Raw genomic sequence first — 20361 nt, forward strand, 5'->3', positions numbered from 1 at the left:
GAGTCAGTCCGCTGAGGCCTTTGTCGAGATGCATTCCCATTGGCTCAGTTTGCTGCTTGATCTGTTGATAACCGTAAGTAAAGAAAATGGCTTATGTTCTTTCTCTTACAAATGTCTCTCAGTGAGTTACAGAGACTGTAAATGCCAGTTGCTGAGAGAAAATGGATGGTCTCACCTGCTCACCCAGCTGCCCTTTGTACCATGAACAGGTGAAGGTGGCAGAGTTGGCCTCCCATAGCCTTTTTTTTTTTTGAGACGGCCTTGGTTGGGGTGGGTGGGGAACTCCCAGCCTCTGGCTCTGCAGCCAGAGGCATAAACCACCAAGCCAGGAAGCAGAAACAAAGCAGCATAGCTTTCCCACAACCCCCCCCCCCCCAAGAAAGATCCACATCACACTTGGTACTTTTACATATTGTCTTTTTAACGATGGAAGCCCCCTTAGGTCCTTTTAAGGAGAAACGTGAGACAGTAATCGCCATCGTCCAAGGAATGAGTGCTAACAGCAAATATTGATTCTGCCAAGAAAAAGATGAAACTGTGTCACACCTCATCTGCGAATGTCCAAAGATTGCAGGGATTACAAAGCTAGACACGATAGTGTGGCAAAGTTAGTGCACTAGCCGTTATGCAAAAAATAGAACTTGCCAGCCTCCAAAAACCCATGGGAACATCAGATAGAGAAGGCGTCAGAACATGAGGAAGTCAAGATCTTGTGGGATTTCCAGATCCAAACGGACAGACGCCTTGAACATAAATGCACCGGACCTAGTAGTCATAGAAGGAAGAACTGTCCGGGTCATTGATATGGCAATTCCAGGGGATGCCACTGTTGAAAATAAAAAAAATTGGAAAAACTAACCAAGGACAGAGACCTGGCCATTAAAATATCTCACCTCTGGAAGAAATACACTTTAGTGGTCCCCTAAAAATTGTAGTCACTGGGGATTGGGGAACAATATCAAGAAATTTCACACAAAGCTATAAGCAGTTGCAGATCTCAGAAACCACACCATCAGAGCTACAAAAAACCCGGCAATACTGTATTAGGAACAGCATGCATATGTAACAGATACTTAGGCTTTGGGTCAAACCTTGTATTTTTTTTTAAATACCATACCAATCCATGTTTTGACAGTTTTGATTGACTGTACCTGTTGTTTTGATCAACGACCACAACCACAACTTTGAGCGTTAGGGATCGGGATGAAACCCGCTAATAATTTATTTATTTATTTATTTATTTTCGGAAGTCTGCACGGTTCTTGGAGCAGCCTGCAGGGCAAGGCGGCCGATGGGAGGAGCTAACCCGAGAAGCCCCGCCCCGCTCGGCGGGCGTGGCGCAAAGGCGCGGGAGACGTCGCCCTGGGTGGGTAGGTTGGGGGTGTTTCTCCTCCCCGCTGTTGATTGGCTGGGCTTTTGCGGCCGGGGGTGTGGCCGCGCCTACGGGCAGTCCCTCCGCGAATGAAAGCCGGCCTCGAGTTACGAGCCATTTCATTCATTCGCTTGGGCCAAAAAAAAAAAAAAAAAAAAAGAGGGTTCGCGCCTGGGCTTCGCCGCCGCCGCCACGGAACGATCCGGTCCCGCTCGCGTTCGGATCCGGCGCTCTGGGTGTCTTTGGGGAGGGTCGGCCGGATTTGGGTTCTCCTCGCGTGGAAGGAGGGGGAAGGCGGGAAGAAGACGAAGGACAAGCCGCACGGAGGGAATTTAAAATCATCATTAAAAAAAAAAAAAAACAACCAACAGACCAAACCGCTCCCAAGAAGATCTGGTATATAGAGATATTTCCCCCCCCCCCATTTTTTTCTTTCTTTTTTGCCAATGGCCAAAGGGGAAGGAGCGGAAAGCGTTTCATCGGCCGGACTTTTGCAACAAACGATCCTAAAACAAGAGGAATTTATCCGTCCCAAGGTAAGTAAGCAGACTTTTTTTTTAAAATGCAGTTTTTTGGAGGGGTGGGAAGAGACAGGCTGCCTCCTGCCAAACTTGGGGCGCAGAGAGAGGAGGAAGGCGCAAGAAAGGGTTGGAAGGGGGTGGGTCGCAACGGGATGGGATAAGGCTGAACCCTTCCGAGGAGTGGAGGATCGGGGCTCACACGTGCCGCGGATGATCAGGGCGCAATGACTCGGTCGGGATTTCTGGTGCTTTCCCCTACAAGAGAGGGAGAGAAGTCGATTCACCGCTTTGTTTTGGGGGAAAAAGAGCGTGGGATGGGGCCCCAGGGCTGAATTCTGCCCCTCTTTCTCCCCCCCCCCAATCCGGATCGCGGGGATTCGAATTCCGTCTCTGGATCGAGGCGGGGAAAGGGACGGAAGGAGAGCCTTCCTTATAAGGTTTCCCTTTCTAATTTGGGAGAGGGAGCCCCCCGGGCGGGACAGACCCTGCTTCGGAGGCCGGCTCGTGCGGGCCCGAGCCGCCTCCTCCTCAAGGTTAGCCCCGTCGGAGGGTGCCTTTCCCCGGGCGTAACGTGTGAACAGGGCCTAAAAGGCAGGGCGGTGAGACTGGGCGCGCCGGAGCCACGAGGAGCGGGGTTTGGAGACGTTACTCGGAAAGGAACGTGTCCAAGTTGCGTCTCGCCCCAAGATCGCAAGGTCTTGCAAGGCACCGTTCGTGGGAAAGCTGCGGGCGGGCTCTTGGCATCCCCACGATCGCTCCCTCTTCGAGCAAGCCCCTCTGAAGGAAGGCCTGTGGGCTGCTCAAGTTCATTCATAAGAGGAAGGGCAAACTTTCTCTTAAAGGAGCCGCGACCCCTTGGGGGTGGGCGCGCCCTCCCCTCCCCTTGCAGACGCTCTCTGATTAAAGAGATCATGATCCTCTTTTTATTTGCCCTCCAAAAAAAAATAATAAAAATGAAGGCCCAGACTCTTAAAAGAACCGAGTTAAGTGAGTAACGTGTCCCTGGCAAGACATAACCAATGGGACCTGAGAAATCCCAGCCTCTGTGGTGTGGGCTGTTTTGCTGAGCCTTATGCCAGAACCTCCTGGGCGGCTTTGAGCCGCAAGACTCGTGTTCCCGTTCTCTAAAATGGGCACCTGGGAATGTAGGAAAGAGTCATCTGCCAGGATTCAGGAACGCATGCATGCAGGTGGGCTCAGAAAGAGAGAACAGGCTAGGCAAGGGCTGCAGAAATCAAGAGGATGATGGCTTTTGCCAGCCCCTGAGTTAAGGGAAGAGGAATTTCTTGAATGGAGCAGGTGCAAAACAGCGGGACCACTTGAGAAAGGCGAGGGGAGATTTAAAGACATCAAGGGATGTGTTCCAGATAGAATTGCAATAGAAAGTTTTTTAAAGCATGCTTTTCAATCTGTAGCGTTTAAAAAACAACCAGTGGCCCAGTTGTACTTTTTTCTCTTGAACTGAGATCTGTGCTTTGGGCTTGTATAGTTGGCCCGTTGGCTACAAAGGGTTAAAATGGGTCACTGGGCCTGCAGAGGGGCTGTGCATTTGCTTAAGTAACAACCCCTCTGGGGAGTGAAACACAGCGGGGTGGTGGGCAGGGGCTTATGAAATGCTTTGCTAGCTCATTCCAAAAAAACCTTGCAGCATCCCAGCGGAGAAGCTGAAAACCGTGCCCTGCTTGGCAACGGAACAGGGCATGAAGTTGGCCAAAATGTCCCAACCATGGGGATTGGCATTGAGGCCTGAAATGGACTCCTCAGTCCTGCTAGAATAGATTTTTTTTCTCCTGCCTGGACCCTAAAAAGGCCTGGAAAACTAGTTATTTCAGAAAGTCTCATGCCATGTCAGATGGGGAGAAGGGCCATTCTGGCTGCTGTAAGGACCTGCTTAGTGGCGTGCATTTTCTGGTCCAGAGCACACCAGTGCGGTTCCAGTACGTGTCTCTCTTTTATTCAGCCCCTCCCTCTTCTCTACGCCCTCCCACCCCAGTCACCAGTTCTGGGGAAGTCACTCCAGCTGTTCTCCCGTAAGGACACACAGCTGTGCTGGCTCACTTAGCTGCTGTCATCGTATGTGCATACTGGAGTTTAAGCCCATTCATTGTCTACACATGCTAGTAGTGGTGATGGCATTGCTTCCCCTTTCTACTCCACCTTGCTAGTCTTTCCAGCATGTTTTACTGAGCTTCTAGCCAACCTCCAAACCAAGCATCCCTTATGCCCTTCTCAACTCTCCCTTCTCAAGCCGAGATCCTGTACAGCCGGGCCGCCATGTGGAGTCTCGTACGCTAACTTTTTACCCAGTGACTGTACAGATTACAAGCCAGGAAGTGTGAGTTTGTTCCTGCTGCCTCTGCCCGCCCGTTCAGCGCTCACGTCTGCCAGGAATGGCTCAGTGCAATTGAAGACAGGGCGGTTGCAATGCTAAGAACTGCAGAAAGAAGGCAGAACTGCAGCGGAAGTAACTTGTCCGGCAGGTTATGGCTACCAAAATCTTCCCAGTGCAGCTGTAAAGGTTCAGGGGCCCCGTCCTTTTTACACCAGGTTGCTCATCTTTTGCTAAGCATTCATTTAAATAGGATGCAGGACTTTAATCAGTCTAAGGCAGAGGCAGGCAGAAAGCAGATCAGGATAGACCGGGAGATCTCTCTGTGATTTGGAGTAGATCTCCAGGAGATTGCAGCTCAGAAACACTTTAAGAAAAGCATTAATAAGCATAAGCTTGGGTGAGACTAGATGACCCTTAAAACTGGGCACTTTTAGCATTCTGATCTCTCAACCTCAGCACTCCAAGGATGTAAAATGGGAGAATTCCTTGAATACTTTAAGTGGCTTTTTATTCAGGTCGGTTGGGCTGTTTTAGAATATTTTGTTAGAAGGATCCCTTCTGTGAGCTAAATGTGTTGACTTCAACTTTCTGGGACACCATTTTATGTGCTGCTTGCTAGACTACAGAATTCTAGGGTTTGTTTGGTTTTTTTTAAAAGTATAACTATAATGGATCCCACGTATCTGAATTTAGTCAGCCCCCTACCCTTGCTCTGAAGTGTACATATATTGGCTGTACAGGTATTGCTGTTGCCATACATTTTTTTTCTGACTTAGTTTCAAGGCATGTGAGATGTTGAAGAAATATTTTGACCACACCTACATACACCCCAAGTGGGTTTCCATGGCCAAGTGGGGGTTTGAATCCAGGTCTCCTAGTCCGACACTCTATCCCGACACCACCCGGGTTCGTGTATATCCTCAAAAGTACATATGAAGTTCCTTGAGCGTACGGCCCTTTAAACAAGTGTGTTCAGGGTAGCACCTTTAAGATGGCAACAAGGATGTGAAAGCATACAGTAAATGTAATGAAAAGACTTATGATTCTTGCCAAGGAAAAATCTCTGAAGTAATTTAGTGTGTTTGTGGTGACACTTCTGAACCTGTAAGGTCCCCTTCGTGTGGTTCTGCACTGAGAGAAACCACCGGGTGTTCCTGCGGTTGATTTGGTATTCGCCTTGAAAGGTGCTACTGCTGTGTTTGAATCTAATCCTGGCAGGTAGTATTTTGAAGTTTGAAAGATTAATAATAATACAGCATCATCATCATCATCATCTTAGAACTGCACAGCTGGAAGTGACCCTATGTCTTATTAAGCTCAACCCCTGGCAAGGAGGCCCAGCCAGGAATCGAACTCCCAGCCTCTAAATCACTGGGCTATCTAGATAGTTAAATTTAGGGGGGAAAACGAAAGTAAGGAGTGGCTTCTGATTATAACTTTTACTCAGAATTCTTGAAACATTTATTACATTGTTATTTTCTTCTCTAAAGTTTTCAGAGCGGCACCTTTCCCCCCTTCCCATCTTTGACCGGTCCTCAAACAAACAAACAAAAAAGAACCCATGTGAGTTCATGATTAGAGCGCTGGGTTGCAGCTTGAGAGATCCATGTTCATGTTTTGATCGAGCCCCAAAAAACCCAGTGGGGGGGAACTTTTTCTCCCCTTGGCCTGCTTCTCAGATAAAGTAAGTCTAATGACAGCCATATCTGGGGGGGGGGGCTTATTGAGATAAAGGCAGGACAGAAATGTAGACTGTCAATTGTATAAAAACGCTTTTGACATCTCCAGGCAGGGCTGGAAATGACAGTGTACAAAACTCTGGACAGTCGCTGCCAGTCAATGCAAGTAATGCTGAACTAAATGGGCCAAAATCTTAATGGATTCTTAATGCATTCTCAGACCAAGTGTTCAGTCTAGGACAATGGAATAAGGTTAGCTGGATGAGGGCAGAGTATAGTACTTCCGCTTTCTTTTTTTAAAAGGTTATTCGTCAGGCCCATAGCAAAGGATTTTTACCAGGAAATGGTTCAAAAAGGCTACACGTTTAATAATGAGCATTCTAGTAGTTGGCATAGTCCAGGGCTTCCTAATGATACACTTTGTAGCCAGGAGAAAGGTTAAGTAAATATCCTACTGTCTGCAGAAGTTTTATAAATTATACAAAAATATGTGTTTATGCTCTTTATGGTATGTCTGCTTCATCTTTTTTCGTACTAATGTGGAAATACTGCTACATTTAAGCTGTTAATTTAAGAGAGAATGTTGCACAGTATATAGATCAGAAGCAAAACTCCATCACTTGCTGGGCAGAAAGGTTTGTTTTGTAAAACAGAAAGGAAACTTTTTTTGTGTGTGTATAGCATCCTGTAATAGAATAACAGTGTTTCTAATTTCAAATGGTGTGGAAAAGGCAACGTGCCTCTGCTATCAGCATTCATGGAAAATGGTTCTTAAATTTTCCTCTGTCTGGCTTTCTTTACCTTTCCCGAAAAATTAGAGTATAAAAAGACTGCTCATGTTCCAGTTGGTTGGCAGGAAGGGTGTGCATTAAAACCATCACTTGCCCCTTCTTTTGATACATGGCCTTGCCACACACACAGCAAACAATCCACCCGCCTTGGGCAAGCTCCTATTGTCCTTATTCAATGCCGCCCATTGCCTGTTTGAAACGGAGCATTTGCGAACAGTGGGCCGAGTGAACCATTGCTACGAGGAAGTGGGACTAATAAATTTGTAGACTCAGATGTTCTTGGCTTGACACAGGGCAGATGTGGCTAGAATTCCTTGGAGGCTATCCAAAACTCTGCTCTTATTAAGGCGAGAAAGGGAAACTTAAAAGACAAAAACTAGTTTCCAAAATGGTGCTCTGCCGTGTGGGTCTTGGGGAAAGAGGAATGGCCGGCCATGACTTCCTGTTAACCCCGCTGTTTCTTCAAGACAGTGTTTTAGAGGAACTATCAAGAGAATGTTCAATATGGACTAGTTGCATATGTGACGCCACTGAATTGAATGCACAGATCTAGGCCACCCTTCCTCAGTCGGGCACCTGCCACATGTGGTGGGATTCAGCCCACATTATTCTTGCCCAGCATGACCAGTGGGCTGGCCCAACATCCTTTAAGAAAGATTCCACGTCTCTATGAGAGATTCTGTAGGAGAGCATGAAACCTGCTTTTCATGTGGAAAAGCAGGTTTCTGTCATTCAACTGTGCCACCCTCTATCATAAGATAGTATTTTCTTTTCACTCCCATGTTATCCATCCTCCCCCCCCTCCCATGGGAGAGAAGTGCCTTCTCTGTGACTGCTCCCAGACTGTGGAACTCCCTCCCACTGGAGGCCAGCCTGGCCCCATCTTTGCTGTCCTTCTGCAAGCAGGAGAAGAAGACCTTTCTCTTCAGGCAGGCTTTTCTTGAGAGTCTGAGAGGGGTTTTCAAACTGGATTGTTGTGCCCTGTTGCTTTTAAATGTGTTTTAAGTGTTGCTTTCATTTACCATTTTTAATATGCTACTTGTTAATACTTTTTAAATATTTATATACTTATGGTTTTTAGCTTTTAAATATTGCCCTTTTAATGATAGAAGCCGCCTTGCATCCTTTTAAGGACCAAGGTGGGGTGAAAATATTTTACATAAAGAATAAATAAATCAGCACCATTTCCTGGCCTTCGCTTCACAGTTGCTGATTTGACAGTCTTCTACCATTGGCTGTGGTGTCTGGGGATAATGGAAATGGAAGTACAAAAGAATCTGTAAGGGTCTTGGGTTGCTCATCTCTGAGCAGGAGGATTTGAACTAGAAGTGACCTTTCTTTGTTTTAGTTCTCAGCGTTCAGCCCCTGAAGGTATGGAGTAAAAGAGCTGTTTTTCATTTCCCATCTTAATAGCGGTGTCATAAATGTGAAACAATTTCTCCTCTGGACAAGGAATAGCTGGGATCCATGTTATCCAAATTACTTCCTTTTTCCATTGGTGTACGGATGAGGGAGAACGACATTCTCTGGTTGTTGTTGTTTTACGCCTGTGTGTGTCTTCACCTTCCTTGTCACCGCAATTTATGGGTTTGTTCGTGTGTTTCCTCTTCCCCGCTGCCCCACTCCGCTTTTTTTCCAGAGAGAAAGCAAAGAGAAGCTGTCAATATGCAGCAAAGTGTGTTATGCCATCGGTGGAGCACCCTACCAGGTCACAGGCTGTGCGCTGGGGTTCTTTCTGCAGATCTACTTGCTGGATGTGGCCCAGGTCAGTCTGTGGGTTTGCTGTGGGGAGAAATGAGGAGTGGTTGCAAACAGTTCATTGCTATTTTTTTTTCTGCTGCCTTGTCCACAGAAGAGTATACAGGGTGGCTAACATAAGAAAACAACCAATTAAAAACAAGGCAAGCTTGATTAAAACATACCTTAAAAAGCAAAGTATGCTGCTTATATACCACCCCATACAGCGTAAAGCACTCTCTAAGCAGTTTATAGTTTAGTCATGCAGGCTACATATCGCACATCCTAATCCCACCCCAGAAAGCTAGGAATTCGCCAACCTTCGAAGGCTGGAAGACTGAGTGAACTCCAAGCCAGCTACCTGGGATAGAACCTGGGTTGTGAGCAGAGTTTCGGCTGCAGTACAGTGGTACCTCGCAAGATGACGCCCCCGCTGAATGATAAATCCACATTACGATGACTTTTTGCGATCGCTATAGCGATTTGCAAAACAGTCATTCCAATGGGCGATTTTCACTTAACAACGATTTGGTCCGTGCTTCGCGAACCGTTTGTTCGCAAGACGACGATCTTTTTCCGCTCCACAAAATGGCTGCCCTGTGTTTTCCAGACCCATGCTTCGCTGGGCAGCTGATCGGCGCTCGCAAAATGGCTTCCCTATGGGCGATCTTCGCTGGATGACGAGGTATTTTCCCCATTGGAACGCATTAAACTGGGTTTCAATGCATTCTAATGGGGAAACTGATTTCGCATGACAACAATTTCGCTTAACAGCGATTTCCCCGGAATGGATTATCGTCGTCATGTGGGGCGCCACTGCACTGCGGTTTAACCACTGTGCTTTGAAGCCCCTTGAGAAATGCATTAAAAACTCAAATTGAAGATATAGCCAGCACCCAGTCCGTGTGATCCCTGTCAGCAGTAGGTCAGCTTAGATGCCCACAACTCAGGCTAAATAAAGAAGCCTTCGTTTCTGATAACAGAGAGGAGCTAAAGGAGCTTCACTTGTCAGGGAGTTCCAGAATCTGACTGTAGCCGCCGAAAAGGCAAACATGTGTTTAAATAATTGTGCTGGATCCAACCTGAGAGAAATCTGTTCTCTTTGCTGCTTTCTGATTGGTGACATTTTTCTCAAAGATTTTGAACCAAAGTCTAGGATCGAATTAACCTCTGTACAAAATATCCCGCACATTAAAACACACACACGCATGGCTGAGATTGGACTGCTCAGAATCATGCAGTGGGCTTGGAAGAGGATTTTCAAAGCCTTCACTCAGCTGCTCCAATTGAACAGGCTCTCCTCTTTCTCTTGACAGTTGGACCCTTTCTATGCCTCCATCATCCTTTTTGTTGGCCGAGCGTGGGACGCCGTTACGGATCCGCTGGTGGGGTTCTTCATTAGCAAAACGAGATGGAGTCGCTTAGGACGTCTGATGCCCTGGTAAGTTTCCCTTCCGGAAAGCCACAGAATAACAGAGGGTCCAGGGTGATCATGAGATGGGTCTGAATGGAACAAAGTCTCCCAGAGGCTAAGGATGTTCCGTGGCTCGCTGGATCAGTGCATTTCAGGAATCGAGATAGTTCCTATCAATGGATCTCCGTCCAGAATGATGATTCCTGGTCCCACCAGAGTAGTACAGAATGCTACCTTTTACATTGTTTTCCTACAAGGAGAGGTTGGGGGACAGGAACATCAGGAACAAATGGCAATTTTGGGCCACAGGTAGCTCATTCTTCGTGTTAATTGAAGTAAGATCATCCCATGATGCTCATGGGCCGGTCTCTGTATGTAAGTTACTTTGGCTGTATCACCCTGCAAATTGTTTGCTGGTTCTAAGCTATAAAGTTCTAAATGGCTTAGGCCCAAGCTGTCTCATAGAGATGCGGTCCTATGAGTCTGCCCAGGCTTTAAGATAATCAAGGAAGGTTATTTTCTCAGTCATGACACCCTCATAGGTGTGTTTGGTGGGGACACAGGAAAGGGCCTTCTCTGTTGCTGCCCCCAGACTTTGGAACTCCCTCCCACTGGAGGCCAGGCAGCCCATCTTTGCTATCCTTCTGCAAGCAGGCAAAGACCTTCCTCTACAGGCAGGCTTTCCCTTAGTGACCGGCTACCTGAGTGAAGTCTTTAAATTGATGATTGTGCCTTACTGCTTTGAAGCACTTTGGTGTTGCTTTTGTTTGCTGTTTTTTAGTGTGGTGTTTGTTTGATCCTTTTTAGTGTATGTATAATCACTGTTGTTGGCTTTAAATACTGTCTTTAGCTGTCTTGGGTCCTTTTTCAGGAGGAAGATGGGATAAAATATTTTAAATAAATAAATAAACTGTTCATGTTTTGGTTTGTTGGTTCCATCTAGTACAGAAGGGAGCCAACTGTATTTGAACTTAGCAAGGCCTCCACAGCAGGTATAAGAAATAGTCTTTGCAGACTCTCAGTTAAGGTCTAATGGAGCCTTGGGCTGCCATCACACCGGCAATAAGAACTGCCTTTAAGCATTATTTAAATTGATGTATATTTTATCATTCACACGTTGCAATGATGAAATCAATTTATATGGGCTACAATGCTAGTTTTTTTTTCAACTGGCCGTCAGAGGCTTCCTAAAATACTTTGTTTTTAAAATCAAATCAGTTCATTGTGGTTTTGTGAAAATGAGTCAATTTCAGCTGCGTAGACACCAAAACTGGTTTGAATCACCAGAAATAAATCAATTTCCATTCCATAGCCACTGGTTGAAATACCACATGACCTGAACCTGATTTTTTTAAAAAGTCTGAACAGAAATGGATTCAAATTGCCAGGGGGACCACAGCCTTGTCATCTGGAAAAGCTTCCGTTTCCTTTATCCCAAACATGATGCTCACAACCTAAAAGGGGGCAGGTTAGCTACGGCTAAAATACAGAGGACGGTTACACAGAGAGGATTTGACCAAAGAGAAATTACAGACAACCCTCTGCTTTTAGGTTTGATTATACCCTCTACTCTGTCCTTTAGGTTTTCTTAAAAGGACCGGATGAAGGCCACCAACTGTTCTTTTGGTTTCCATTGGTTAAAACCCAGGCCTCGTAGAACAGACCCCAAACATACACACACACACACACAAACGCCAGTACAGACTTCTTGGCTTTTTTGCTTTGTGGAATCTACAGAATTAGAAAAACGGCTGGGTTTCTGCCCCACTTCCACAATGAATGGACCCATTTGGGTCCAATCCAGCCGTGCTTGGCAGGAGCGAGGTGCACTTCTTTGGTGCCTAGGAGAGAAAACTAGGACATGTAACCTAATCTCCTGCAATGTGAAATATTCTCTCTCTCTATCTCTCATGCACACACACACCTAAATTGTGCCTTAATTTCTTGAGCACCTGAAAACCCACTCTTGGGTTATGTGCTTGTGATGAGTAGCTAGCACAGGAGGGCAAGCTACAGCTTCCAAAAACATTACTCTGAGCCCCACCCCCATAGGGTAGAATGGAAGAGTTACCCCTTCCAACTGCCTCATCTGCTCTTCAGATATTTCCACACAGGCACACATCTTTAAATCTACATTCTAATCTTAGTTTTAGTGTCTATCTCTTGACCGTAATTAAGGAAAACAAAATGTTATTATGGTGGTGGAATTTTTCCTTTCCTATTCAATTTCCCACTCCCACACCCTTTTCTTTCCATACATTTCTTCCCATTTAGAATCTTGTGTAAAAGCTCCCCCCCCCAGTTAAAAATGATGGTCATTTTTTCAATGAATGTTTTACACATTTGGTCACTGTTTGTAACACATGTGATATATGTTAGAAGATGACCCAGTTGAACTATTTGTAGGGGTGGAGGGAAAGAGATACATGTTGGTGATGAGAAACTGCAGTGTTCTTGAAAGATTTCCACTGTTATAAGGTTGATTAAGATATACTGAATCATGGATAGCTATTACTTAGCCTGATACACAGTGTGGTGTAGTGGATAGAACGATAGGAGGCCGAAGTTCAAATCTACGCTCAGCCATAGGAACTGGGGTGTGGGTGGGTGGGGGAACTGGTGAAACTGCACCTTAAATGTCTCACTTACTTTGAAAGCCCTGTTAGGGTCGCTTTAAGTCGGTTAGTACTTGACAGCACATAACATTACGCAGTCTACTGTTTGTAAAACAGGTAGGACTACTTCCTGTTTGTAAAACAGGTGTGATAAATCTCCCCCACCCCAGCACAGGTACTTATGCTTACACGTCAAGGGTTGCGAGGAAATCGCTACGGCTGTTTGAACGCGATCATGCATATGCATCAGTCATTGTGCCTGTACCCTTCAGGAAATCTATTGTTAGGTGGGCTGGTTGTGAAACAGAGCGCCTTTCTCCACTGTGATGCTGAGCGCCTCTAGGCTACAGTCAAGAAACCGAATGGTGACTTGTCTTAGTAATGCACACCTTGTGAGTTACTGAATTTAGGACGTATAGCCAGTGGTGCACCAGAACGCAGACTTGTGGGGTTTAATCATCATCTGCCACCCTCTCTTGAAGCTGCCCAGTTCTCTCTGAGTGTAACTAGAGTCCCTGCAGTCGCCAAGAGAGAAATGGATGTTCCCAAATACAGTGCATTGTTTCAATCCATCCATGTTATAATGACAAACCATTTCAAGGTGGCTTGGTCTCGCTTGGATGGTTAAGAGGCATTAGCTTTACAAAAGACCTGCCCCTCATTTCTTCCTACGGACTGATTCAGCCACCTACATTCTTGGACTCTCTTTATGGGGGCGGAGGCTGGATGTTGGGATGGTACCATGAGCATTTGAGCTTCTAGATTTAGCACTGCATCACTAGGCACAGCTGGGGCCGATGTACAAGGCGTGTTGCTGTTGTGAAGGTTTTTGAAGCAGTCTGATGGAGGCGTTTGTGTGAGTTTTTAAGTTTACTGAAACCCACTAGGTCTCCCTCACTTTATGGCCAGTGAGTGGCAAAGTTGCATCCTGTGAAAAGTATTGGAGACCTAGAATAGCAAGCAGTCTTGGCCCAGAGCCGCGAAGGGTTTCTGATGCAAGAACCCCCTTGAGGGATGACTTACGGGGTCATGTCCTGACCACACTGAGTCAGCTTGCATCTTTCTAAAACTGACCCCTTCTCTGGGCACATCTCTCCTGTCACTGCAGAGCTGGCCTGTAATACTGCTCAGCACTTGCTAATCTTTACTCAGAAGCAAGGCCCCGCTATGTTCAGTAGGGCTTACTCACAGGTAGGAATCGGGGGGGGGGGGGCTACTCTTTCATTCTATCAGTCCCAAATTCCACCAGCTGGATTCAGACCTTTGCTCCTAGAGACACACATGTACGCTTGCATCCTGATAACAGCACACAATTTCTGTATTTGCACCCTTGTTCATCTGGTTGCAGTGAAGTTCAGAATACAGTATATCCTGAAGAAATCAGAAGTTCCTCAGTGACAAAATAAGTAACAGCAGATGCCCATTCCTGAAATATTGCATTGTCTTTCCTCTCCATTATACAGTCATAAGGGAAGTATTTTGGGTACAACAAAGAAGGAAGTTTGCTTGGTTTGCATTTTAGTGCAAACAGGCCAGATTTCACTCTTTTGAACCCACAGACTCAGTTATTCTTTGGAATTCCCCACTGAATTTTGCAGTGGAATTCAGCAAGGAAAAAAGCCCCCCTCTGGTGGATAATGATGAAAAATATGACAGAAATATTAACATTGTATCAGGACATTTGCTTTGCAGGACTCTGCTTGCCAAAATTACCAGTGAAAAGTAATTGTACCGTGACAAATAGGCATGAAAAAGGCATGCAAAATGTTCGTGCAGTCTTTGAACAAAACTCTTCCAGTTTGGGACAAATGGAATTTAAGGTTGAAAAATGAACTATGGAGAGGAAACAATATTAGTTGATTTGTTTGTCTCTAAGTGGTACACTTGAGTCAGACAAAATAATACTAGCCAATACACCTGGGCAGTATTCTCCCTGTGAACTCAGAATGGGTGACTCGAAATGTACCCCTGAATATTATTTGCAGAATGCAAGGTTCTAAGATAGATGACTGACCACTTTTCTGTAGATGAGTCTATGCTAAAAAGTGTCCCTGAGTGGGAGACACTTTTAGTAAGATAGTCTTATTAGAGCAGAAGAGCTTCCATGTTGCAACACAGCAACAAAATTCAACTTTCAGCATCTGCATTTCAGTCATGCAACCTATTTCTCCTTGCCTCCCCTGAAGCTTCTCTCTCATTATAATGTTTTCAAGTGCAAACCGTTCAGAAGTGGTTTGCTGCTTTCTCCTTCCAAAGGCCAGAAAAAGTAGATGGCAGTAGAAGAAGGAGGCTGAAGTGCAATGCATTGAGCAATTAAAAGAAACCACGACTTTTAGATTGGGAAAGATGAGCAGGGCTGTTAATGACGGGGCCTTTCGGAGGTCCCTAGTTCACAGGGTCTTCATAAGTCCCAAGCGATGAGATGTTTCATTCTAATCTGAAGCTAATGTTAAAAATCAGCTTTCTCTCGCCCAAGAGCATGGCTGATGACAGGAACCTCTGTTGCTCAGGCTGAGGAAATAGTTAAGGCCAGCGAAGCTGTGCAGAGAGAGGAGGTGCCAGGGAACGCACCATCCGGCTCAGCCAATGAAGAGCCAGGGCGTGCACGCCAGGCGAGCTGTCTAGCCTGTTTAAAATATCTACAGATCACCACGCCTGCTTGCCTCGGGTCGGAGGTTACTAGAAGTCAAGCTGCTGGGAGAATCAGCCCCTCCTGGGGATGATGGCTGAGCTGCCGGGCCAGTCTTGAACCCTGCATTGCTTGCTTGCTTGCTTGCTTGCTTGCTTTCTCTCTCTCTCTCTCTCTCTCTCTCTCTCTCTCTCTCTCTCTCTCTCTCTCTCTCTCTCTCTCTCTCACACACACACACACACACACACACACACACACACACACACACACACACAGAGCGAGAGAGAGAGAGAGAGCCAATTGACAGAAGTCATCTTAGAGAGGGATCTCCCTCTGCCTCACATACACACAAAGTCAGAGAAAATTTCCGAATTTTCAAAGGTGCAAAGATTTTCGGTAGAAAAAGGGGAAGGACTCGAATGAAAGACGGTTTATGGAAACACATGAGTAACCAGAAACTACAGTGTGTCCTAGGAATGTCTATGAGGAAAGGCGCATGTGTTCTATTTAGGAGGAGCATCTGAGCATCTGTGATTTCCCCGGTTTTCTGAGACACGTAATCGTTGCTGCCCACGTCATGGGACATGACTCATGGAGTGAACAATGTCCACGTGTCTTATCGAAATAAGACCCGTTCTCTGTGCCCTCCCCTTTTCTGCTTCACCTTCACACACCCCTCGTGTGCAGGATGCAGAGTTCTTGCGTCCTCTCGGGAGATCAGTTTAACTTTTTGCCATTTGGCTGCAGTCCAGAAAGAGACACAACCTTTTCTTGTCCTCTGGAAGAGTTTCTGGAATCCCCTCCGTCTCCCCCTCCCAACTTCATATTTGGCAGAGCGAGCATGCATGGCGCCTTTATTCGCAGCCATGATGTGCTGCGAATTGAAAGGTAACGGCAGTCTTTGCCTGCGAGGAGATGACAGCCTTTAAGATAAGGCAGCTCTTGCTTTGTGGCTGTGGTCTCTTCCCATGAGATTAGCACAGCACAGGAGCGGCTGATCAAATAGTCCAGGGCCAAGTGCAACAGGTTCTAGCGTTGCAACGAACTCTAGTTTGGTGGCCACCATGAGCTGTGCGGCATCTTAGAAGTCTAACAAAGGGCACGACCGGGTAGGGAAAGCTGAAGGGATCCGGTCCATGCTTTAAAGGTGGTTCCTCTCTGTGGTGCAATCTATTTCATTTCACACCCGAGCGATCCTTCCATTCATAAGGAGAGGTCCCTTCTCCCGTGAGAAACATCCAGAAAAGCTCTTTGGATCGGTCCCCATTTCAGTTACTGATGCCCCCATCCCCACCCCGTCTCAGGGATATGTCATTTAGAAAATTGTCTATGAAAGAAAGCTCTCCTCCCCTTCGGCTCTGATACGGCCGAGGGTGCTTTAAGGCTTTGAACTGTTGGAATGGTGGGGGCCCACAATATCAGCCGCAGTAGAAGTAATTACATGTGTGTGTAAGACAGCTTCATGGTTCTCGGTGTCTGGCAGTGGTGCCAGAAGTTGTGAGTTCAGTTCCTCATTGGGCTTTCCAGAATAGCCAGCCTGGGGGGCCTGGGGCCAGCTGCACAGTCCCAGGGTGGCCCCCTAGAGGAAGTGAATGGAAAACCAATTCTGAATACAGTAGGACTCCCATATCCACGAAGGAACAGTTCTAACACCCACCCACCCACCCCCAGTGGCAGGTGAAAAACATGAATTATTGCAAGTGCTATATACACAGCATGATTTCTGGCCCTCTCTAATCTCCAGTTCTGGTAACTTCATATTCAACCCCCAGAAGAAGGGAATGATAAACCACTTCTAAATAAGCTGTACCTGGAAAACCCTGAAAAGGATTGTCAGAGGTCAGAATGGACTTGAGGGTGCACAATTATTATTATTATTAAAATGTTTCCATAGGAAGAGCAGAAGGGAGGTGGGGATCTCATCCTTTGCCTCAGGCAGCAAATCTTTGGGGTCAGTGCCTGTCCTTCGCCTCCTTCCTGAGGATGCTTGGCACGTCCCCAGCTGAAATGCCTTCCAGATGCCTCTGTTACTGAAACGCAAGGGATCTGTTTTTCTGCCTTGGGCTGTTTCAGAAAGGCTTCAAAGAAGAGGAGAGCCCTCGCTGTGGTCCTGATTCTCAAACCGGTGACCTGCGGCAAATTCTGGGTTGTCAGAAACAGCCATCGCTGTGATCCTGCATGGGAAAGATACGCCCAAAGAAAGCTAGTCATGCTCTCTCCCTTTTGGGTGGAACCGTGATGCTTAAGTTCCTGCTTCTTTGGCGCGGGCAATATGCCCCCTTTCCCACCCACCCCCGCCTTCCTCCTCCTCCAGGAGCTGACAAACCACCTTGGCAACCCCTTTCCTTGTCGCTCACAACTGGGTTTTTCAACTCAGCAGGCCCTCTCTTGCGGCTTCATTGAGGGGGACTTGGTCCCTGTGATCAAAGCTGTCCTCTGTTTAAAACACACACAAAAATGCTACTTAGCTCTTTATGCTCTCTGGAACCTCGCCTGTTTTTCTCCCGCCCAGCTCTGATGGGCCTGGAATGGTAAAATGTGCGCCGGCTGGAAGCTGAAGGTCATTCGATCGTTTGCAAATGGAATGTGGGAGGTTGTCGGAAGGGGGAGGCATCCCAACTGATGCCTTGGAGAGAATAACAATAATGCTCGGCAAGGCTTCCCATAACCTCCAGAGCTCAGAAAAGTTACTTTTTGGAGTTATGACTATTTCCTTCCTTCAAATCATCATCATCATCATATGCTATCAAGTCAGTTCTGACTTACGGTGACATTTTGCAGGTGGAAAGTAATCGGAAATGGGCTACCTTTCCTTTCTTCAGGGGGCATTTTCTGGGACTGTGCAGTTGTCCCAAGGCCACCCAGGCTGGCTTTTCTCCCAAGAGGCCCAGTGGGGAATTGAACTCCCAACCTCTGGCCCCATAGCCAGATGCATAAACCACTCAGCTATCCAGCCAGCACAGTTTTCTTATTCCTCTCTTTCCCCTATCTGCAGGATCGGTATCTGCTGATTCAATTATCCACAGCCTGAAAATGCTAAATAAAAAAACCCAGAAATACGGATACCACAGTCCTAGACTGCATAAAACTAAGGTGTGTTTTGAAAGCATGAAAAGCACAGTGTCCTTGAGCTGTGCTTTGCAGACAGGAAAAGCTGCTGCATGGAACCAAGCTGCGCTTTGTGGGCAGGAAGGCTTTTGTATTGGAGCTTCATCAAGAAGAAGAATGCATTGAATTGAGCCATGCTTGCTTGGAAAATGTTTGTATTGGTGAAGAACCAACGCCTCATTGACCCTTCATTCTGCCTTATGTCCTTAGCCCTACCCAGGACTAGTATGTTGTTCCTAAAATCCTCCCCAAACTGGAATTTGGGCCCCAGGTGGAAAGTTTGTCCACCCATTCCCAAATCATGGGCTTCTTAGTTCTTAGACCTCTGCAAAGTATCCATTGCACAACTGAGTCAGAGCTAGAATATGCATTGGGAGACAAGTGGAAAGAGTTGGTTGTGTTTGCTGTTTCTAATAGAAGGTTGTATCAAGCATGCACCAAACCAGTGGCATTTGACAGAGTTTGGAATAGTTACAGTTTTTGACTACAACTCCCACAATCCCCACTGTGGGTTGATTCTCTGGATAATAGGCCAGAGAACTAATTTTTCCATACTGTGGTATTGGTTATTGTACTACTTGTTGTTTTTATGTGCTGTCAAGTCACCCCCAACTTATGCAACCCCGTGTCCTCGACTGTCCTGCTCAGCTCTTGCAAAGCCAAGCCTGTGGCTTCCTTTAGGGAGTCAATGCATCCCCTATTTGGCCTTCCTCTTTTCCTGCTGCCTTCCACCTTTCCCAGCACTGTTGTCTTTTCCAGGGAGTCCTGCCGCCTCATGATGAGCCCAAAGTAGGGCAGCCTCAGTTTTGACATTTATGCCTCCAGGGATCGTTCAGGCTCGACTTGCTCTAGGACCCACTTGTTCATCTTTTGGGCACTGCAGGGTATCCGCAAAGCTTTCGTCCACCACCACATTTCAAATGAATCAAATTTTCCCTGTTATAGCTTTCTCTATTGTCTGGCTTTCCCCACCCATACATGGTGATTGTAGCACTTATTCGTTGGTATATTCACCATCTCTGAAATATTCTTCTTTAAGCAACAGCGGTTTGTGTCTGCTTGCATCTGTGCAAGATTAACTCAAAAGATGCGGGGAGTAGAATCAAATCACATCTATGGAATTTCTGTATAAATTCCCATTCATGAGACTGTAGAGGTTGCACTCCGTTGTGGGCTGCATCCTTCACTTTGAGCCTTCTTCCCAATGAGCGCCTGAAAGTGTGATGGAAAATAGCTCTCTTCCCCCCAGGCCCGAGACTTAAACTGAGCCCTTTCTCTTGTTTTTCTTCCTAACAGGATTCTATTCTCCACTCCTTTTGGTGTGATCTCCTATATCCTCATCTGGTATGTGCCTGACATCTCTCAAGGGCAAGTGATGTGGTATCTTTTCTTCTACTGTGTTTTCCAGACGCTTGTGACGGTGAGTCTGCCTCTTGTTTTTTAAAGGACCCAGCCTGGGTTTTGCTTTTCACCCTTTTCTGTTCTCTTTTGACATCCTCTCCGCCAGGATTGTGTTTTTATGGCTTATTCTGTGCAGCTCTTGATCCATCACCTTCAAGCCAGTTTGTAGATCATGGATGGAGAACATGCGGTTCTCTGAAGACCAGATGGAAACTCCATCATTTCTAACCATTAGATAGTCCAGTAACATTTGAAGATCCACACTGCTAATGTAGATGAACGATGGGGAGCCCTGCTATGATTGTAGGGTTTGCAGACTGCAAAAGCTGGTCTGGAAAGAGGAAAGCGCTGACCCAGGGGTTGCCAGCCTTGGGTAACCCAGCACAGCTGGTGGTGAAGGCTTCTGGGAGTTGCAGTCCAAGAACACCTGGGTTGCCCAAGGTTAGGAACCACTGCACTAAAACCTTAGCGGTCTATAGACAATCTAAACCTTTGGCTTACTGAATCTGAACAAAATGTGGTCTGAGGTACGTGTTCGTTCCGGGCATTGTGGGCACTTTTTTGGACCACCAGTCTACTATTCTAAGTCCTGCCTACTTCAAGTCTGATTTAAAGATTATAGCACTATATGAAAGGATCTTGAAATGGTCTATCATCCTCAGCAATCAGCATTTGTGTAGCAGACTCGGCAGGGCACAAGTCATACGGACTGAGTTTTCTCCACTCATAAGACACAATTCTCTTAAAAGTGCAAGAAATATT

The 20361-nt window shown here is 46.3% G+C and overlaps 1 protein-coding gene across 2 annotated transcripts in view; it reads left to right on the plus strand.

Annotated features, from left to right (window-relative positions):
• Nucleotides 1-1374: 1374 nt before the first annotated feature.
• MFSD2A (MFSD2 lysolipid transporter A, lysophospholipid) overlaps nucleotides 1375-20361 on the plus strand; it is a 40186-nt gene continuing 21199 nt past the window's right edge. Inside the window, exons 1-4 of one of the 2 annotated variants that reach the window (XM_020800091.3) lie at nucleotides 1377-1908; nucleotides 8335-8460; nucleotides 9749-9873; nucleotides 19495-19618. In XM_020800091.3, coding sequence (XP_020655750.1) covers nucleotides 1819-1908; nucleotides 8335-8460; nucleotides 9749-9873; nucleotides 19495-19618 — 465 coding nt within the window. In that variant the 5' untranslated portion in view covers nucleotides 1377-1818. Of the gene's footprint in view, nucleotides 1909-8334; nucleotides 8461-9748; nucleotides 9874-19494; nucleotides 19619-20361 lie in introns of both variants that reach the window. The other variant, XM_078379920.1, reaches the window with a different exon arrangement.

This window comes from Pogona vitticeps, chromosome 9 (genome assembly GCF_051106095.1).
Source record: "Pogona vitticeps strain Pit_001003342236 chromosome 9, PviZW2.1, whole genome shotgun sequence".
In the NCBI taxonomy this organism is placed as follows: Eukaryota; Metazoa; Chordata; class Lepidosauria; order Squamata; family Agamidae; genus Pogona; species Pogona vitticeps.